The sequence below is a fragment of the Labrus mixtus genome, chromosome 21 (genome assembly GCF_963584025.1).
Source record: "Labrus mixtus chromosome 21, fLabMix1.1, whole genome shotgun sequence".
In the NCBI taxonomy this organism is placed as follows: Eukaryota; Metazoa; Chordata; class Actinopteri; order Labriformes; family Labridae; genus Labrus; species Labrus mixtus.
In genome coordinates, this window is record NC_083632.1 from 13186966 (window position 1) to 13209666 (window position 22701).

Here is a 22701-nt window from a genome sequence, read left to right on the forward strand (position 1 = left end):
TTAACTTTTCCCATTTCTGATTTGATTTTGCTTTGGTTTCAGTATTGAAACGCTGCTGAAAGAAACACAGATATAGGGTGCGTTCGAATTGCCCCTCCTATCTCCTTTCACTATCCACTTTACCTTAACCCCGGGGAAAACGTCATGAGGTTAAGGATAGATGTTAGGAGAAACCATAAAGGACTTAGGGAAAGGCGATCGCGTTGCTCTGACAATCCGACCACATTTCCACTAGGCGACGTAATTTAATGCGACGGGCCGGCCGAGGTTAATGACGTGGGTCTGCCGTGGTGAAACTACAATGTTCCGAAAATGGACTACTAAAAGCGTTCCTCACCTTCCTGTCCACTCAGAAATAAACATCAAAATAAGAATGATTGTATGAAATTAATTGTTACATTTATGCAAGATATACATAATATTTTAAGAATACAAATGTACAACTGCACATAGCATCCTTAAGAGAATGAAATATGTTGAATAAAACATCATCTGGACAAAAATGTATCTTATCTTTTTATCCCTTACATGATCTGCATCACTTTACGATCATTGTTAATTTTCGTGAACGGTTGGATGCGCGACTCGCTTTAAATGTTGCGGCCAAAAGGAATTGTGGGGAGTCATATCTCATCTCCTTTGGTAAAGGATGGTCCAGTGTTTCCTATGCTAAAGGAGGTTATAAAGGAAGCATTGACCCACCTTTCCTTAGCTTTTAGAGAATTCGAACGGCTCTAATCATGGCCGCCACTAAAATGCTTCCGGGTCATTTCACTCAGTTAGGAACCTTTCTAAGCAAAAATGACAATTCGAACGCACCCATAGTCTTTTAAAGATGTTTCAGAAGATTATGGACAAACCACAAACATTTCAATTAGTTATAAATGATGTCTAAAGTAAATACACTGATAAAGTTCAGGTAAGGGCTGTCAAACAATTCTTTTTTTTTTGTTTTTTTTTAAGATATATTTTTCGACTTTTAATGACTTTATTCAAGAGTTAGGACAGTAGACATTGCCAGAAGCCAGGGAGCGAGATAATGGGGAATGACATATGGGAAAGGAGCCACAGGTCGGGTTAACCTGGGCGGCCTGCTCTCGAGAACTAAGGCCTCTGTACATGGGGCATGCGCACTAGCTGCTAGGCTACTGGCACCCCTGTGATTAATCAACAAATTTCAGTAGTTGCTAAATACTTCCTGATTTGTTTTTTAACTGCTTTTATTTTGAAAGAATATGAGGAACTTCCGGTAGATCAAGTGTTTCAACATTAACTTGCTAAGGATCGAAAAAAAAAAAAAAAAAAATCAGAGAGATCAATCAAACTGAAAATGTAAGTGAAATGAGACATTCAATGGTGCAGCGGGGTTGTTTTTTTCCATCAGTGCAAGAACAGGAATATGCTAACTCAGTGCGCCAAAAGGGTCAAAATGGGACACATTGAGATTAAGACATTAATGTTCACAGCCCCAGGTAACATCTTTCTTGTGATTGTTTCTGTTGTTCAGCACAAGTTTTTAATTATTTAGTGATTTTCTCTCCTACTTTAGAAAGAAATAAAACATTTAAAATGTGAACAAAGAACTCCGAGCTGGGAAGGCTAAAGGAGAGAAAGTAGAAATGTAAGAGTGAGAGTGTAATATCTTTGTCTGAGTTTTTTTTCCTGGCTCAAGTCCTGCTACGTTACCTAGCAACAATGGCCCACTTTGTTAAATGAAAAAACAGGGCACACACACACACACACACACACACACACACACACACACACACACACACACACACACACACACACACACACACACACACACACACACACACACACACAAATAGATATCACTAGGCTGTACTGGCTCTGTTTGTGATGACAGAAAAACAAAGGAGAGAGAGAAAGAGAGCGGGTGTGTGTGTGTTTCATCACATTCGGCTCTCTCCTTTGAAAGCTGTCTCTCTAAACTGTGGCCACCATTGTAATGTATCTGTAACACAGCTTGCCTCACACTCTGTTGTTGTGTTTTTGAATGTGTGTGTTCATCTAGCCCTCCACAGACAAACTCAGTGAGTCTAAGTTGGGTGCCTTGCTCATGGGTTTATTTTCGGCCCGCCTGTGATAGAACCACTCGACTGTGTGAGATGTAGTTTTTGGTAGAAATTGGGTCAATCAAAATGCCAGCCCCCCCTTCCTCCCTCTGTCTCTCCCTCTGTCTCTCCCCCTGAGCAGATGGAGCTGGTCTAGTGTAATCTCTTGCCTCCTGTGGATCTGTGTGTGCATGTGTAATTATAGCTTACCTTTATGGCAGCGAGGGCTGCAAAAAAAACATTAGCCTTCCTGCACTGAACTAGTTCAGGCCTCTTTCTCTCTGACTAACAGGAGAGGTATCCGTGCTCCTTCTTTAGTCACCTAAGTTCTGACTTCTTTGTTTGCCAATTGCTACTATACTATATATAGCATACTTTACTCATTTAACCACATCAGCACACATGTACGCTACACATGGAAATGTCTGCTGGAATGGTCAAAGTGGTTGTTGTTCCTGTTTGTAACAGGATTTAATAGCAGGTGTGTGTCTGTGTGTGAATGAGTGTACAGTGGCACAAATCCTGCATCAGTGTGGCAGATGGACTACAGGATAATGATGCACAACTCTGTGTGTGTGTGTGTGTGTGTGTGTGTGTGTGTGTGTTACAGTAGCAGTGTGTAAATCTGCTGAGCGATGAACAGATTAATCGGAGCTGGTTTGTGGTCAGCTGATGAGTTCAGAGGTGATGGTTTTAGGGTGTGTGTTTGTGGTTCAACTGAAGGCCAGCCAACTCTTTATTTAAAGCACTCTGCAGTAATCTTAACACTCCCCTCTTACCCTTTTCTATTTCTCTTCTTGTTTTATTTGGTATCAGTATAAAACCCACACCGTATAACCTGGTGACATTTAGTTTATTATTGGAGTAGTCAGGTATAGAACTATGTTTTCACACAAGCACTCCTGAATATTTCAGACAGCCTCCTCCTTAAATCTGAAACTTCCTCTGATCATGATGTAAAAAGGATTCTTTGGAAATCCAAGATGGTGGATGAAGAAACAGATTATTCCACTATAATGACTTTTTTGCCTTTATATTAATGCTACCTATAATTGGACGTATTCAGCAACTGGCAAGCAAGAAAGAGTAGGAATCTGCTTCATAACGTTGCATGAAGATGGGACTAGTGGCTCACTTTGCTGGCAGGACAAAGTCTGGATAAAGTCGGAGAGAAATATGTTGCTGGTTGCGTTCACACATGCAACTTGAAAATATGTTGAAAACTAGAATCCCTTGGATTACTTTTAAGTTTTTTTTGTTAGTCATTTTACCCTTTAAAGCCATGCTTTTAAAGACACTTTTACAGTGGGAAATATCCACAACATTTATCCAAAAACAGGTCATGGTATTATGAGTCCCCTTTGAATCAGTATCTCATTGAATTTGAGTTGTACTATATTTTATTTTTTCTCTTTTCTGGTGAATCTTTGGTCGAGAATTATTGACGCAGGGTTGACAATTGACGAGGAAAGTTTTGAACATGTTTCTGGAAAGAATTCAAGAGACTCATCCAACTACACAGCATGAAGATGGATCAGCAGAAAGCACCAGCTCAAATAATCAGACAAGTTAAATGTTAAGCTGAATTGAAGCTGAGGAGAGAGAGGAGTGGGAGTGAGACATGTTCGTACACAGAGCGCTGAGAGGAAGTGAAAGAGAGTGAGTCAGAGAGTGTGTAGTGAGAGAGACGGCCAGCCCTGCCTCCCTCCCTCCTCCGTCCCTCCCTCTCTCTCCCTCCTTGCGTCAGCAGCAGTTAAAATGTCGGCTGTGTAGCTCGTCCTCTGCTCTGCTTTCTCTCCCTCTTGGCCATCTGTCTTTTCTTTCCACACGAAGAAACCACATTCTCGTTCTCTTCCTTTGCCTTCGTTTTACCCTCGTCACCCTTTCTGTTCTTTCTCCCTGCCTCTCACCGGATCGCTGGATCAAAGCTAGTTTTGTCAAGTGTTTTTCTTCAGAGCCATTGCTCCTTGGGGTTGCTTGGAGACAGGGGAGAGAGGTAATGTTACAGTTTAATGTCCTCTGCTATTATTTGAGTCATTGCTGTGCTTCAACTAAAACCAGAGTTTGGTTTGATTTGATTCTCAGAGTGAATGGAGTCGATTTTGAGTGTACACGGTCATTCTACCTGGTTCTATCCTTGATGTGCACATGAAATTGCTGGTTTCTGTTTTTTTGTATTAGTGTGTGTGCGTTTTTGTGTGTGTGTGGGTCGTACAATGTGAAGCTTAGCAGCCTATAAGGTGCTGTTAGCAATATAATCCATCTTCTTCTTCTTCCATAACTCTTTAATATGTAGAAAAAATGTGGTAATCAACAGCACAACTTTTAAAAATCAACCTTTTAACCATTTGTACTGTGAGTTAAAGAGGACATTGATTCATGTTTTTTTATTCAATGTGATTTTTTTCGATAAATGAAGAGGTCTATTGGCCACAACATTTTCCTTAAACTTTAAAGTTGAGTCTGGAGGGATATCTTATCCGGGTAAAGTTGGTAAATCATTTCATGTGGTCCGGTACATGGTGTGTTTTCAGGGTTAATAATCTTACAGGATGTTGCTCACAGTAACAACAATACCAGTTAAGATGTACAGTCTCTGTTAGGGTTGTCAAAATGTTTGATATTTTGGATACTTTGAATCTTCAAATTTCCACAGGTTTGAAAACGATTCAATCTGTGTTAAGTTATTGATCAATGGTATATCTTAAGATTTAAAATATCTACAGATCTTCAGTCATATTTTGAATTGGAAGACCTTGATTACCGTCTAGATTGCACAATACATTGGCGTGGTTTCGCTATTGAAATGTTGTCAATGTATTTGTGCAATTAGGAAGTGTGTAGGAGTTTGCCTGTACTTGTTTTTTTGTTGCCATTGTATTGAAACAGGTTGATAAAGTTTGATTTTTACTAGTATTGCATCAAAGATTGAAAACTGTGGTATCGTGACAACCCTAGTCCCCCTGAACTTTTTCATCATGGTTGTTCCAGCTCTAAAGACGATAGATCCATCATGTAACAAGAATCTGCAATGTGTTTAATGGACGTCAGGGTGTAGTTTGGTATTATCCATTATACAAACAGAAGAAACACTCAATGGATTACCCTTTAAGAATCTGTTTACTTGCCATCAGGAGGACTATTCAGGCAGTGTTGTATAATTTCTCCTGCCGCTCTGCAGGACCTTTTCCAGGAAGTGTAAGATTCTTATTTTTTTTGGTTGGGTGGGTGGGGAGTTAAAAACGTCCCCGTCAACCTTATAGGCGTTCCAAACTTAACCGCTTTTAATAAGCTTTAGGATGCACCCAAAGCTACAACCCTGCCATGCCAAGATGACATAATTACTGACTAGATGATTATGTCATCTTGTCAAGTTAGGATCTTGTCAGGCCCAACAGGATTTGTATTACCTGGGGACATCTGGCAATTTGTCAATTACCACCTTAATGTCAGTGTTTGGTGCGCACATTAACAGTGGTTAAGCATTAAAAGAATATAAAAGGATACAATTTCTAAATTTGTAGTTAGTTGACTTAATCTGACTTATAAAAGATTCTTTCTGAACTCACTTTGTTACTCATTATCAGCTGACTCATCCTGTGATGACCTGCATTTATACTCCCCCCCACCCCCCTGCCTATAGGCCATTGATACTCTGTTAATTGGGGACTATTTAACCCTCTTTACATTGGTATTTGTTACTGACCTGCAGGTGTGTGCATACCATTCTTAGAAGTATAACCTCGTAAAAGGCTTGTTTGTGAACCTTTTCAGTTTTTATTAAATGGTTTCCTGTTGTGGCTGACATTAGTAGAGCTGTCTACACTGACCACTAGTGCTAAATGGAAACCAATCCACATGCAGTTTCATCGCCCTAACCAGCCCATCAGCTCATATTGTTCAGACACTGTGTGAGAGACAATAGCTCCGTGCATAGATTACCTGAGTGAGCAGCTGTGTTTTGACAAGTCTGATCATTTAACATCAAAGCAATAAACAGATTAGGACACAAACCGTTTGTGTGTGCCTGCCTGTGAGTGTTTCTTAGAAAGGATCTTTTTTACTCTGACCCACTTGGAGAAGCAGCTAATCAGTGCAGCACTTGTCAGTAAGGAAACATGCGTATCTGGTGCAGATTTGAAAATGTTTGCTGGTTATTGAAGTCAAACTACCAAAAAGGTCAAATGTTGAGTACATCTTTAGCGCCAAGAACTTTTATATTTCTTGACATGGTATTGAAACAGGTTTTTGATATTGGTCGATTTTTAATAGTAATGTATGAATGTTTAAAAAGCACAAGTACTTTGTAACATCTCAGAGCTGTCCCAGGTAACTAAATAAGATTCTGAAGCCATAAACACTGACCCTCATGAGTCACAATGCTGTTTTTAGTAATATAAATTCAAAGACGCGATCACCTAGGTCCAGACAAAGAGAGGACAGTTGATATAACATTTATCAGAAAATGTCCTTTATGAATCACTTTAATGAACAAATTCAACAAATGTTGTGCCCATTTTAAGAACACCTCCTTCTGCGTTTGAAGGATCAAGCTTTTCTGTTTTCATAAAATTGATGAGATGAACTCAGTTTTCACACATCATGAGAGAGAGAGGGGTATTGAAAGTGAAAGAGGGAGAGTGTGGGTGTGGATTGAACACAGGAAGTTCAAGTAATATTTTGATATAACTGTGTGGTTTTCCTCAGTATTTCATGGCTTTAGAATGACGGGCTGACTGTTGCTGTTTGCCCGCGGTTGTGGCTCAGTTGATACTGGAAGGTCGATTGTTCGATCCCCAGCTCCTGCAGCCACATGTCCAATGTGTCCTTCGGCAAGACACTTAACCCCAACAGGAATTGCTCCCGCTGCTTCATCTGCGGCGTAAGAATGGGAATAGTTACGACTGATGGTGTCACTACATAGCAACTACTGCCATCAGTATCTGAATGGGTGTGAATGTGTAGGTGTGAAATGCGGTGTAAAAGTGCTTTGAGTAGTGCTGCTTCAGAGGCCTGTCATTGACAAATATATGCATCCCAACTTAATACCTACTAAGACTTTGTTCCCCTTTTTACAGCAGTAATCATCATTAAATAATGCACACAATGAAGAAATAATGAACCTCACAAAAGTTTGAAAACCTAAGCTTATCATTCAGACATGGCCCCTTCAAGTTGGTGTTTTATAAATGTACCTTGACTTGCACACCCAAACTTTTTCCAGCCCCCTCCAACATCTAGTACACCCAATTGTTACACTTTTCTAAGAAGATAACAGGCAGCAGATAAATGGCATCCAACAGCCATCTCTGATGTTGTAAACTGAGCAAACTCTTCTCCTGGGGTTTGTTTAGAATTTACATTTGTCTCTCTCCCCCTCTCTCTTTGTTTGACCTTCATCAGATAACGGCTGTGTGAGTGTGCGTTAGTGTTTGTGTGAGTGTGTGGGCCTGTGTGTGGTGTAGCCTCTCTGGGTCACTTAGGGATGCATGAGCTCCATCATCCAAACTTCATATCATCATTTACATTCTGCTGCACTTTTCCTTATCAATTATTAAACATACACAATCACAACCCCCCCCCCCCCCCCCACACACACACACACACACACACACACACACACACACACACACACACAGACACACACACAAACCCACACACACACACACACACACACTCAGAGGTCAGTGAATGATGTCTCGTGTGTTCATGGAGACTGATTTGCTTTTTCAGAAAGGCATTTCCACATATCTGTCCTCACAAGTTGTTATTGCTTCCCTTTAGTGTGTGTCTGCGTGTGCGTATGTAAATATACTTTATTTCTCAATGTACATGTTTTTCTCTGCTGGATTTAATGTGTGTTTTGACAGTAAGTGAATTTGTCTCTCGTCACGCCTTTCTAGAAAAAACGCAGTGACAGAATGCTTTTCTGCTACACTGTGGCAGATGTGACCCAATTGTGGTTGAGAGGAATGTGTGTGTGTATGAGTCTGTGTGTATTTGTGGGAAAGTCATTTTAGAGGGGAAGGAGGAACTGTCATGTCCTCTTTAGAGAGAGGAATCAGAGCATTGCGCCAGATATGGGAGCCACACTGTATCTCAAATTAAAACGTTACAAGTGTCGTGTTTTCACCATCCGATGACGCATTTCTGAGTCAAAGCATTTTATGTGAGAACTATTAGTTTATTCAATATTTGGATTTCATTTGTCTTGGAAGTGACTTCCAAATCATGCCAATGGCCATTTCTTAATGTATTTTTAGTGAGCTGTATGTGTTGATTTCATGCAACTACAGTCCCAGTTACCTGAAAAAATAAACTGAAAGTGTATCAGTAAGCCGTAACATCTTAAGCCCTTTTCATGTGTTTCTGCAAAAGCGTTGTAACTAACCTAAGTTGTCAATAAAGCCCGACCAATTAATTGGCAAGCCGGTAATATCCGCTGATATTAGCATATCCAGTGACTATCGGTACTGGCTAATTTTATTGCAGATATACGTCGATATTCCAAGATTTATTCACCAGTGAGATAGAGAGTTTTATTTTCTTACACTAGCAGTTCTCTTTGACCAGCAAGTATCAAGCTATGATGCGCGTACATGCACATTTACTTTCCAGTCAAATTACTTCATTGTATATCTTTTGCATGATGACAGCATCTGAGGGATCAGCGCAAAAAATGTGTTTGTAAATCTATCTCAACGGATCGAACATACAGTAGATTTGTTTTTTTTTTCTAATATCGGTATCGGGCCAAGTCTTTAGATGATTCAAGAATAACATATTTTAGGATTTATGTATTCTAAGTAGTGAGCCCTTACTGATAAGTCATGCTCTGCCTGCTGTTATAGAGCTCTGAAGTCACTGAAGCATGAATGCGCAGAAGAAAACAAGTCAACATCAACATGGGGAATGTTTGAGCGTGAACCATGACGGGGCCACACAGTTGATGTCGTGCCAGGTGAAGGACATCACAGGTCAACCAGGGAACTGTCACCACCTACTTTAGCAGAGCTGGACATACTTCTGTCATTACATTGATTCTGTCTACGTGCTTTCATACTGTGACAAGGACAGTGGTCAGTTTCATGACCTGATCAAGCTTTACCTGTAGCTCTACTGACCTGCGCATGTGAACACACTGACTGACCACAGAGTGGTACCTGCATGACACACAGATTCACCTTCTCTTGCCTTAATTCAAATATATTTTCACATTATGCTTGATTAAAAATCCCTTAAAAATGTAAGACATTTATGAATCTTAAAATGCAATACCGGACTCTGCAGGTCCTTTCAAGATGATCCACACATGCAAGAAAGAGCTGAATTAATCTAAAAACAGGTTGAGTATAGTTCCATCGTTATTTAGCTTAACTTACCACAGCCGTCTCTTTATGCACTGAAGTTTATGTTGTGACATTGTACTGTTATATTTGGCCCAATCATGAGTTTGGAAATTGCTGCTTGTGACTTTGTTGGCTTTCATTTGGTTGTTCATTTGGTTGAGAGTCAGAACTAACCAAACAAAAACAGTCTTTATGTCTTTCTGAATGGCAGTCAGTATGACAGGCACAGTTTTATCACATTATCCACTAGAAGATCTTATTAGGCCTTTAATTATATCACACCATCTTCCCCAATAAATGGAGTTTAATATAATATACCATTCAATTACAGTGATGATGAGGAAGAACATGTGATTTGACTAACAGCTTCAGATTTCTTTCAACCCAAGGTAAGCAGTTAACCAGCTTTTTCCAAAGCTCAACACTTCTGTATGTCTTACAGATGTTTCCATATTTAAGACCTTGTCTAGAACCAGAGATGTGTGTGTGTGCACAGAGTTGAGAGAAGATCTGTCATCATGAATCCTTTATATAGAGCCTTACCAGCCCCCTGTGCCCTCAGCTGTTGCCATGGAAACAACTCTTCTTAATGTGTCGTGCATTTAACCCTTGTTACAGTCCAATCCTGCGTCTCCATTGGGTAGTGTGAAGACATTCACCTAGTCTGATGATCACACACGTTCTGTGCACTGTTACATCTACACCTTACTTTGAGGTGTGTGCAGGTAATCAGTTGATGGGTGAGATTGATTAACTGTTATGTTGTCTATATCCTTTGTCTGCCCACTCCTTTCTGAGTGTGGTACCTCTGGTTTCCCTGTTAGGATCAGAGATTTGGAGTAAAGCTGCCTTGTGTTAGTACATGTAAACGACATTATCTTGCTTTTCAAACCTGGATTATGAGCCCCTGCTGGGTGAGCCTGGTGAATGTGGAGGTGAATGTAACCCCTTTGACATCACCTTGTGGACTACTGTAAACTTTTCTTTTTTAAATCTAATTTCTTCAAAACAACCTCGTCCCTCAGCTGTTAGGGCCTGAGGGACGCCCCCCTAATGTATGTTTGCCTTTCTGGCTGTTCTTGTTTTTAGATTGACTTGCCCCTCCCTCCTGTATAAGAAGCACTTTGTAACTGTGTGTTTTAAGGTGTTATTATTAAATACGAAGGCGTTGAAGGACCCTGCAGTTCACTGCATGATTCTATGAGCAGACAAGTCAATTAAGGGACATATTCTAGTCCATCTTCATGTGTATTTGACACTATGTTTTTGAACATATGTTCCAATAGAAGTACTGTATATAGTCATTTTAAAATCTGCATGGCGTCAGGGTTTCTGCCCCGTAATCAGTAAAGTAACAAGAAGCATAAATCTATTCCAATAGTTAATATTTAAAATAGCTGGAAAATGGGTAAGGCTGGCTTTAGAGTCATGTGTTCTTGTCTTCCTTCAAACTAGCATTATCCTTCTAAATATAATCCAAACTTGTATATATGTTTGCCTGTTGGCGCGATGCTACAGAATGGGACAACAATTACATTTACACTTTAAAAATATCTGAGTCCTTTGCAGAACGATATGCAGTAGAGTGTGGAGTGCTGATAGTTGCATGTTGGAGGCAGGAAACAGGTTTTGCAGAGACAGACACAAATCGAGCTGCACACAGACTCACATTATCATGTTTTGCTTGCACACACAACATGCTCCTTCCTCCTGTGGGTGAGTGTCTGTTTATGGGGGGGGGGGGGGGGGGGGGTCGTCACAATGGCCATGTTTCTCACCTCTAATCTCTCATCTCACTATCAGACCGACCTTGTTATGTAACCATAAATCACAGCAGCACCAACCCCTGCTGCACACACACACTTGCCTGCTGCTGCTCTGGCTCCGTTTAATGTTGACTGATTGATCGATAATCAAGCCCTGAAATAGGAAATAACAAGTGATGTCATGTGGTTGTAAAGAAACCTTAAAGACAACCATGAGGAACTAAGTGTGAGTGCACGACTTTCACTTTAGTACACACACAGATGTAAAGAGGAAATAAAGTGTGCGTGTGTGTGTGATGCATGTGCAGTAACAGCTGAGCACAGGCCCCAGGCTGACAGACATCACCACAGTGTGAGTGAGTGTGTGTGTGTGTGTGTGTGTGTGTGTGTGTGTGTGTGTGTGTGTGTGTGTGTGTGTGTGTGTGTGTGTGTGTGTGTGTGTGTGTGAGAAAAAGACAACATCAAAGTGGAGTGTACTGCCTTTGAACTGTCAGACTTCCTCTACTCATTAATTTATTCATCACTCCGGAGCTCTCCTTCTATCCCCGCTCTGTCTCTTCCTCCTCCATCCCTCCCTCTCTGCGTCTCTGCCGTACTTCAACATGTCTTCACTTCTGCTTTTCCTGCTTCTGATCTTCTCCATACAGTCATTCATTTCTCTGCCTTCATTCCACTGTCTCAACACTGAAACTCATAATACATTATACATGCATTGTGTATGACATGTGTATGAAGAAGAACCGAGTTAATTGTGTCAAGACAATGCTATGATTAAATTCTTTACTGAAATTAGTTTTGTACTGAATTGCTGATGTTGTTTTGTTTATTTGCTTTTACTGACCATGTTTTGTGTTTTCTGTGTGTGCAGGCGTTTAAGCCAGTGGTGGGGAAGAGCCTGTTGTTGCCAGTAACAGCGGTAGAATTCTTGTTGGACCGACAACTCGACTTCCTGTCTGACGTTTCAGCCTTCCAACCATACCAGGTAATAATCACACTTTCAGAATAACACTACATGATGAAGTTACCAAGAAAGTTCCATATTGCTGCAGTCTCACGAAAGAGAATAAACAGTAACAAAGAGGAATCTACATGAAAAGATAGTTTTCTTATAAAAGTAGGCTTTGTTAACGGGACACATACTATTTCAGAAAAACAGAAAGACAATTTGGGATGTACGATTATTTCTCCCTGAGAGTTAAAGGCAGCCCACATCAAGAGTAATAACTAGATGTATCATTTTTGTACGTCCAGACCACCACAACTGTTACAAAAATCTTATTTGCATCTCTTTGAAGCTGTTTTCACACTTGAAAAATTCTAGAAAACTTCATGACAGCCTGCCTCTGAAATCTTCCTGAGATGCTAATTCACTCATGTCCCTCAGAGCTTGATGTTCTCCCTGTTGGACAGGAGAAGAGGGGTATCAGGAGACAAGTCATGATGGGGAAAAAAAAACCACTGCCATCATCCAAGATGGCAGCTGAAGCGACAGCGTCTGATGATATAAGACAGCTTCTTCCTTAAACACAAGTGCTACGTCTAATTTGACGTATTACAGTATCAGTAAAAGAGCAGGGAAGAACAGTCTTGGGAGCAGAAAAGTGTTTGAAGCCGCTTCACTCTGTGCACTAAGATTGCATCCATCACTAGTCAGGTGTTATAAACATGATCACCCCTTCTCTCTCATGTGAGGCTCATTTTCATAAATATAACCCGCTGCGTTCACACATCTGCTCACCCTGATTTAACATGGTCATTTTGGGGGTTGGCAGCCGCAGAAATGAAGTCACGGTGACAGATTTGGCCGTTTGCATTCACAGATGCAGCTCGAGTTTTGGACATCTGTGCAAACACAATAAGATTGGATGTTACCCGAGTCCATCTAGGGATGTTGGTGCATGTTTTAACCATTAGCACACCAAACATAAGAAGTTCTTCATCAAATCAATTTTATATTTGTAGATTTTGATTAATATTATTCTTAGAATTCGCCTCCCGCCAGAAGTGGTTCATGGACAGCTAGTATTTTAAATTCTGGTCTATATGGCAAATACACAATTAAATATAAAATGAAGTAATTTTACCTTAACCTTTGTGCCACCATCTTTGGTGCTGATTTGGTCTTTAAAATCACTTTGGCCTGACTCATGTATTTTATTATAAGTGATATTGACTCATGACTTGTATTTCTAAGAAAGGCTTCACTTCTTGTGTTAGATCTTCTGCCTCATTTCGTATGTATTAAGCCATTTTCCAGTTAAATTCACAAAACTAGATGCAAATGATCACTGATATAAAAGTATGTTTTTTTCCCTCACATTTAACTGCTTCTCAGTGGATTGAGTGGGAGAAAACTGATAGTGTTCTGTTTGTAGAAGTGATGTTGGTTTGAAATTAGCTTTTTGTGATGCAGCACTGGTTTAAATTTGAGAGCAGTTAAGATATGAATCTGAAGCTGAATAACAAACTGATGTAAATAAAAGGGTTCTGTTGGCTAATACGGAACTACGAATAAATTGTCTTTTGGCAGAATTACACATTGTAAGTGGATCTCATGTGCTAATGAAGAATTAGTCATTCACAATTAGTTCTAGGCTTGATCCTGCAGCCATGGGGTTCTGCTGGCTCTGGAGAGTATTCAGGCTGCTCCATATGGATGTGACACTGCCAGGGTTTAATGCGAATATAAAGCCAACACATGAATGTGCAGTCTGTCCTCTGAGTGATTTTACACACGACCACTCATTACTGACTCATGAATTACACACTGACTGACACACATGGTGGATACTGTAGTTTACACTGCGGATATGTCCTTCTGCTGTTGGGCTGTGCATTAGATGAGTGTGTGCTGCGTTTATGGATGCGTGTGTGGATGCGTGTGTGTGTGTGTGTGTGTATCGCTGCAGCTGAACACAGCTTGGTGTATTGTGCTGGCTGGAACACTGTGTTCCACTCAGTGTCATCCAGATGGGAAGACACGCTGCTCTGCACTCTCACCAACAGTCATCGGTTTGTCTTTATGACGACTCCAAATACCACAAGAGAGACGACTATTTATATTTTTATTTAGTTTGCAGCCAATCACAGGTCAGATTCTCTGTTGCCTTGTCCTCTGATGACTCCTGCCTCTGCGGCTGTCCACAGTGGTCAGTGCTCTGACTTAGTCATCGTCAGCCACCACAGATGTTCCGCCCTCTGTAAACACATGTGATGAACATTGTTTTTTCTGGTGGTAGCAAACCATTTATAATTGTCTAGGAGCTTTTACATCAGTTGTCCTGGTGAGTTGTCTGAAGCTGCACCATGGACTGTAAATAAGAAACCGAGAGAGCCGCCTTGTCGTCATACATTAAGGGTTTATGGATGACTGTTTTGAAGCCTCTGTCTGGTCAATTTGGTGTTTGACAGCAAGAGATGAGCTTATGTGGACAAAAGGGTAGAAACACAGTGCTACTAGTGTTGTCCCAATACCAGAACGTTAAGCTTTCAATCAAAAATGGAACAATATTGATACCTATTTCAATACCACTTACTTACTTATACAAAAGTAGATCTTCTAGACACCCAATATTGGGCAATTTCTTGTCTTTAATTACCAAAAATGTCATGAAAACTTGCATGCCGTCTAAATTACACAAATACATTGGCACCATTTTAGTACCAAAACCTTGCCAATGTATTTGTGTAATACAGAGCATGTCACGTCCTTTCTTGTCCGTGTTTGTAAGAGACATAAACTTAACTTTTCAGTCTTTATGAGACACCAAAAGGACTTGAGAAATATCAGTATTTGCCAACCTGTGAATTAGACGAGACCACTGCTGCTCTCTTCTGCTCACTGCAGCATCGAGTGAAAAATATGACTTAAGATGGCTTTGTTTTTGTCGTGTGATGGATTGAAGATACATTATCTAGCAATGATAGTCGTACAGCGTGTTGAAGGTTGATAAGGAAGAGTCTGTATACAACAAAGAGTTTAAACTGTTGGTATTGCTCAGCTCTTTGGGAGTGTATAGTAACAGTGTTTTTCACTGCTCCCATTCTGACCATTCATGGGACAATAATGACAATCAGAATCTAGTTTCTTTGTGTCTGGAAAGGAGAAGAAAAAGGATTTTTTAAAGAGATTTCCCTAGCTGTTCTTCTCTGGAAGCATGACTAATCCCTAATATATAATGATATTTTAGTACACACACAAAACTCCTGACAGTCTTCAGAAAATTATCAGGGTGAGCTCCATGTGTGAATGCAAACAGCCAAATTCATCACCCCAGACGTTTTTCCTGCCAGCCCCCAAGACAATGTTTGTGAAGTGAAGTCAGGGTGAGTCAATGTGTGAACGCAAAAGGTAATGTTTGTGAAGATTCACTGAGACTGGCTGGTGTGGTGATTACATTAACATCACGCAAATGGTGTGATTGTGGTGCACATAATAAAGCAGCTTCTTACTCTTTTCTGCTCGTAAGTATGTTCATTTCCACTCGTTTGTGGATACTGTAAATAGGTACAGTTACACATACAGTACTATTGACATAAACACAAAAAACTGTCTTTATAGTGTCAGGCTTGGTCGTTTTTTCTCCACCATCTTGGAATGTTTTACACCTGTCTGAGACACGGTGTAAAAATGCCCCCAAATCAGACAGAGAAAACTTCACACTGAATAGTCCACTGCATTTCCATTTATTGGATATAAACATTGCTGAAGCTTTGATGGTGTTTAAAGAGCTTAATCACTCATTAACATGTAATACTGAATATGTAGTCCTATAAAAAGCTCTGCAGCACCCATGAAGTTTTCTCTCTTTCATTGCTGTTTTATAGTCTGGTCTGATGCAGCACAGAGTCTGTATGATCCCCAGTGTCCTGTCCTATTTATTATTACACACACACACACACACACACACACCTGATATCTGTGTCAGTGACAGCCTCGACTTTATTTGTCTCTCCATTGCGCCTGGCATGACCTGGAGTCTTACACACACACACACACACACACACACACACACACCTGATATCTGTGTCATTGACAGCCTGTCGACTTCATTTGTCTCTCCATGGCGCCTGGCATGACCTGGAGTCTTACACAAACACAAACACAAACACACACACACACACACTCACATGCCCAGCTGTAGTTGTTGGACAGTTGTGTAAAACTGGACAGTGTAACTTGCAGATGTAAATTGTTTTACTTTTACATAGTATCAAGGATATCCTGTTTATACATTCAAAGCATCTCTCACAGCTCTGTGTTAGTACATCCAGATTGCACACTGCTATCAGTTGCCAGGATGGATCCATCTTGTATATTGACCCAATCTAATACTTGCTAATGTAAGACCAATATAATAGAGCTAATGAATTGATTTTTGTATCTTAAATGATTTAATGAACTTCATATGTGATGCTCATCTCTGCAAACATTTTCAGACTGTTTATGTTCCCACAGGGAACTGTGTGGATGTATCATTTTTTAGACACTTTGAAACTAAGAAGCTTTGACTGAAATTGCTGTGGAAAAAAAAACAGCACAGCTTGTAGAGATAAACACAGTATTATGCAATGGCTGCTCAGACACAGAGCAGAGAAACTTGTAATCTGTTTTCTACTTTACTGAGGAGTTAGTGACTTGGGGTTTTTGATTCAAAGTACACAGCGACACTATGCAAAATATATGCTGCACTGGAGCAGTTTATAGCTCAAAGTAATGTCTATCTAGCGGATCATATTAAATACTGTATTAAAATGATTTGGCTAATGCTTTTTGCTCTTGAGTACTGAAGATGTTTTTTGCTGCAGCTGTCTGGTGGAACTGGAAGTGCCAGACATGTGTAAGCTCATTGAATGGCAAATGATGTGGCATGCACCAATGTCGGTAGCTGATGTGTACTGTATCTTTTGTGCCACATCAATTTGAATACAAGCTAGTACACCTAACTGCTTCAGAGAAGACTTTTTTTGTCGAGCAGAAGAAGTCACCTGTTGGGACAAACTGATCAGTTTTCATCGTCAAACGTGAAGAAAAAAATTTCAACAGTGGGAGTTTGAAATCGTCCCTGGGAAGTATCAGAGATATGCTGTTTGTGAGACATGTTTCAGTGACATGTCAAGATGAATGACTACTAACAACTAGTTGAGTATGTTTAGCCTCCTGGATCATTTGGAAAACAGACGCATCGCATTATGAAGAAGTAGGGTTAGGGTTAGAAAAAAGCGGCTAAGTGGCTATTATTTTAAACATCATCAGCTGGTGACGGCGCATCTCTACTTTTAAAAAACCTGTCAGAAAAACTTGCCTTTGTACTAATTTATCACAGCTCCCGTTGTCTACACTTTGCATCACATAAGAAACTTTAGCATTGACAGGGATAACTGTAGCCTGCAGCCTATAGGTACAGAACTCTGCATGTAACAACTAAACTGGCGAATCAAGTTATCCTCATTTAACTCAGCTGCCCGTACTCCTCTTTGCTCAGACAACACCAGCGCTAAAGCTCACTGCTGGATGGTAGTGCCACCTTAAGTTGTCAAAAGTGTTTTTGTACAATGTCAGTTATTTTGATGATGGATCATTTGGAAAAGTACTGAAGCTTTAAAAAACTTAAGATCCTGAGCATATTTTAACCAAAAGCTCCTGGGAGTGAAAGACAGAGAGCTTTGTCTAAATTGCATGAATGAATTGTCAACATTAACTGGGTTTTATGACATTTGAGAATACGCACAAAAACTGCAGCTGACAACCATCGCATAGTGACATCCATGGACATGGTGTGCTGTGTAAACCATGATTAAAAAGAACCATGTGGATGACTTGAAGGGACACACTAACCTCATGTACGATTATTTTGTGATCTCATAAACATACATGGCTTCACTTTCTTGATAACTCATTTCCAAACAACACACACACACACTACCCAGTCACTACTCGTTGCCAGGCCACACACATATAAGCAGTAAATGCCGCCGTCTGAAAGTGGAGGAAAGTGGGAGCCTTACTCTCGACTTGGCACTACTCGCAGCTGAGAAGCACACACGTTTACACACACACACACACACACACGTTCACACACACAGATTCCTCCATTTTAAATCAGCAGTGCCCACACAGAGCTGCCTATTCTTCTGGAGACCTTTGAACCCCACATAGCAGTAAAAACAATCCGACTCTCTCTCTCACACACTCAGAGCACTGAAGCTGTGGCCACTCCCCTCTCTGTTTTTCCAGTTGGACAGGAAGACCGGAGGGAGGAAGAGGGAGGGAGGGGGAGGGGGCTACAATCTGTTTGGCATAAACTGTACAATGAAGTCACTGTTTAGTGGGCCAACCCAGCCTGCTGCTCAAGTGTGTGTGTTGCTAGAAAGTTATAGTGTGTGTGTGTTTGTGTGCGTATGTTGAGGCTAAGGGAAGGGAGGTGGAGAATAAAACTGTTAGTGCTGACTCAAGAGTTTGACCAAACTACACACATACAGCTTGGTGACAGTGTGGTGCAGCTTCTAAGAGTATTTTGTTTTGTTACTAAGCTCCTTGTTTCCACTTGTGTTAAAACGAAGCTTCAAAAGACACACTATGAGCTCAGCTGTAATAGCAGCTTTATTTAGGATGAGGGTTAATAGAAAACCTAATCTGAGTTCAGAAAGACCTGGATGTCTGGTGTTCTGATGACATGTGCTGCCTTGTTGAAAAATGCTACCATTGTCGAAAACAACAGCAGAAGTTATCCGTACCCTCTATCGAATAATGCTACCAGAATAAAATAACTTTATATTAATTCACTACTGACTCCCCACCCATTCACAACACCACTACTTGCTGTATTTGTTCTGTGGAGAAATAAGAAGTACACTTTGATACTCTATGATAAATCCTTTACTTAAGATTTGAGATGAAGCATATCTTGATAGACAAATAGACCCTACCATATATTGCTCCCTGCATTGCACAGAGCCGCGTGATAGTTCTATCCGATTGAACACTGGTTGTAGTTGCTGGTCTTGTTATTGGCAGGACATTGGCCTGTAGTTGCAGGCTGAAGCACACAACAACACAACTGATGAAAGGCAGCTTTTCATCTGCACTGAATTGAAAAATATGAAACAGTCCTGAGAATATGGAAAAATCTGCCTATGAAAGTAGTCCCCAACAGTTTTCTCCTGTTTCAGTAATACGTAGATTTATTGTTTCTTTTTTAAAACAAACTTACTTTGTATTCGTGAGCTATTTTTGGTCTTCTTTTAATGTAAAGTTGTCAATACTTTTGACACTTTTTCGAAACCACGTGCGATGATGCAATCTCAGTTATTGTAATGATCGATCGTTTTATAAGGAGCTTTACAAAAGGTCATATTTTTAATGTAAAGCTCCCGCTAGCAAAAGAAGAAGAGAGCACCTTCTAAATGGATTCAAATTTTCGGTACCACAGTGTTGCCAACGTATTTTTGCAATTTAGACAGTTTGCAGGAGTTGTGTTTCGTAACTAAAAAACAGAAATTAACTTATTAATTAGTTAGTAATATACAATATGCGCATTAAAACAAATCTCTGTAACCCGTCATATTGCTCCTCCAGCGACTACAGCCCACTAGCTTTTATGTGACAAGAGGGGTTAGGTAATCGGCCCAAACCACAGAAAGAGCAGGGTGACTCATAGAAGCTTTTTTTATACATGAAGCAAAACAAGACGGTTATAGATGAATACTCAGTATGAATTTTTCAGTTTTCTGTTACTTGACACAACCTATGGTTTGTTTACTGTAAGAGGAAGCTTGAAAAACTGGCACTCAAAGAACTTGGCTGGTGAGTAAACAGCATTTTACTGACTGTACCTAAAGTGTGTTTTCTGTTAGATATTTAAATGTTCAACTTTTATAGAACATATTTTATATTCATGCCTTTTCATTTAGTCACAGAGGCTTGACTTTGTTTTTAGTGGCATCTGCAAAGCAGTAAAGGGTCTATATGACGAGGGGATTTCTGTGAGAAGCAGAAGCCAAGAGTGGGAGGAGTGTAGGGTAGAGGGGGGGCGAGCAGCTGCCACATACACACACAGACACACACTCTCCTTTAATGCTGTTCAGCTGACAGTCCTCGCTCAGTGAAACTTTATGGCTTAATGCCCTGCAGTGCTCCAAATACAAAGCTTTCCCTCTCTCGCTCTCTCTTAGTCATGCTTGCCATTGCTCTCTCTCTCTCTCTCTCTCTCTACTTCAGTCTCACTCTCCATGCCTCTATTTACCCTCCCCCTCCTCCCTGCTGTCACATACCTATATATTCATCCCAGTGTCATGCTACTATGACAACATGTCATGTGCTGACACATCCACACACCCAAACACATGCTCAGTCAGACACCTGTGGTGTCAGTTCACACTGATGCTGGATATGGAGGGCTCATCTTACAAGTGATTTCAGGCTGCCCGTTGTTCCTGCAGGAGTTGTCAGTATTGTCAGCTTTTAACGTCAGCAGTCATCTGTCTCTGACAGCAAACGTAGCTGTCATCTATAAAAATAGAATGTATAGCCTAAGTCTTTTTAACTTTAATAACAACAATTCCTACACCGCTTTTCTTCATTGTCATCATGCGATGTTTGTATGGGACTTCTATTAGTGACAAAGTGCTGACCTTGAGTTAACCTCAAGTGAAATTGTTTAACTGAAGTAATGCAGACTATTTGACAACCAAGCCTGTTTAAAAACTGAAAGCATAGTTATTAAAACACCCTTTGTTTCATTACATTATATACATTGATGCAAACACATATTACATCTGAATGTACATTCAGATATAATATAAATACATTCATATATATCTGCTGCCATAAGTAAGTCTTGTGAAGTAATTGAAACCTGTTATACTGATTTAATGCTTTGAGAATTTTTTCATTTAACGGGCAATATGTAAGACATCTACTGAATTAAAAAAATGACATTATATCATCAGACATTAAGGAAACATGTTGAAGTATCGGTCCTCTGACAAGGTTTCGAGACCGATGCAGAGCTGTGGTTAAACACTGAAGTTTCGGTGTCCACGACATGGCATCATGCATGATCATCAATTCTAGGGAGGAGGTGCGAGGGGAGACAGCTCTCTCCAATGTTTTGAATTTAAATGCTACATGTCAGAGCAACATATTGCTCCTTTAAACTAAGGAGTCAAAAATCTGTGATTCTGGCTACTGAAGTTAGAATATTTTCTGGTTTCTTTTCTCCTCTATGTCTGGTTATGGCCATTTAAAGCTTCTAGTGATCTTTTCTTACACATCTCAGGTTATTCTTTTTCTATAGTTTGTGTGTCAGAGTGGTTTCTAGAAATCTTCACAACCTCTTCTATAATTAACGTTGGACATAGTGTTAACATTCACACAGTTTCAGAAATGGACGCCAGCCCACTGCTACAGAGCGTGGTCTCTACTCATGACTCTCCATGATTTACAAACAACATACTCAGACATTTCCAACAAGTAATTTCAGCAATAATAATGCCATCAGTGCATCAGAAACTCTCCCACGGTTTATTCCCACCTGCCTCAGCCTTAACATCTCCATGGCAACAAGCATCGTCCCTGACAGGAGGGCTGTTTGAAGTCTTTAACAAGCCATCTGTCTTTGTCTCCCTATATATGCAAGTGTGTGTAATATTTGTTTCATTACTAATTATCCGCACAAGATGTCCTCGTGTCACACTGTGGTGCACGTCTGCGTTGCCCTTTGTTATATTTTTGCAGCAGAGCTCGAACAAGTAGGTATGAGTCATAGAAATAGTCTTGAGGACAATAATGGAGGCTGTTATCCATGATGGATTTAAATCAGTCTATTTTGAAGCATCTGTATTCGTTTTGTAAAGCACACAATAAATCCTATTTACTACTCTCTTTATTCTTGGTACTGCAATGTCTGTTCAAAGCAGAAGCAGAGATTGGTTTCTTGCCGTGTCTTTCATTCTTTAAATTCATTATCACAGACCGGAGGTGTCTGCAGCTCAAACCTTATCCAACATCTCAGTCATCAGTGCTTTGCACATTAATTTACGTCTGTGCTCTATATCTGTTTTTCTCCAGTCTGATGAAATAGACCAATCAGAGGTCCTAATGACCAGGTTGCCTTGGTAACACGGTCTCTCTGTGTGCATTTAGTTTAAAGGTAGCAGTGATTGTAGTGATACATGGGTGTTTTTGTGTGTGCATGAAAAGCTAAACATAGAAAGCTGCTTTATGTGCATGTTTCAGCTCATGTATCTGACTGATTGGTCTTTATTGTCAGACAAATTGGATGTGGATCAGTGGGTAGAGTCATCGTCTTTCAACCGGAAGGTCGAGGGTTCGATCCCCAGCTTGGGCAGAACACTTACCCCTGAATGCGTATGGTCTCACTGCATAGCAGCCTCTACCATCAGTGTGTGAATGGGTAGGTGTGGCATGCAATGCAAAACGGTTTGAGTAGTCAGAAGACTAGAAAAGCGCTAGATAAGCTCAAGTACATTTACTATTTAAAATGTGTC

The 22701-nt window shown here is 40.3% G+C and overlaps 1 protein-coding gene across 2 annotated transcripts in view; it reads left to right on the forward strand.

The window, feature by feature from the left end:
• jmjd1cb (jumonji domain containing 1Cb) overlaps nt 1-22701 on the forward strand; it is a 118441-nt gene that overhangs the window by 63504 nt on the left and 32236 nt on the right. The window contains exons 1-2 of one of the 2 annotated variants that reach the window (XM_061028480.1): nt 3503-4071; nt 12059-12172. Coding sequence is in view for 1 of the 2 variants with exons in the window: in XM_061028479.1 (XP_060884462.1) it covers nt 12059-12172 (114 nt within the window). In the remaining variant the exon portion in view is untranslated. Of the gene's footprint in view, nt 1-3502; nt 4072-12058; nt 12173-22701 lie in introns of those variants that run through there. The other variant, XM_061028479.1, reaches the window with a different exon arrangement.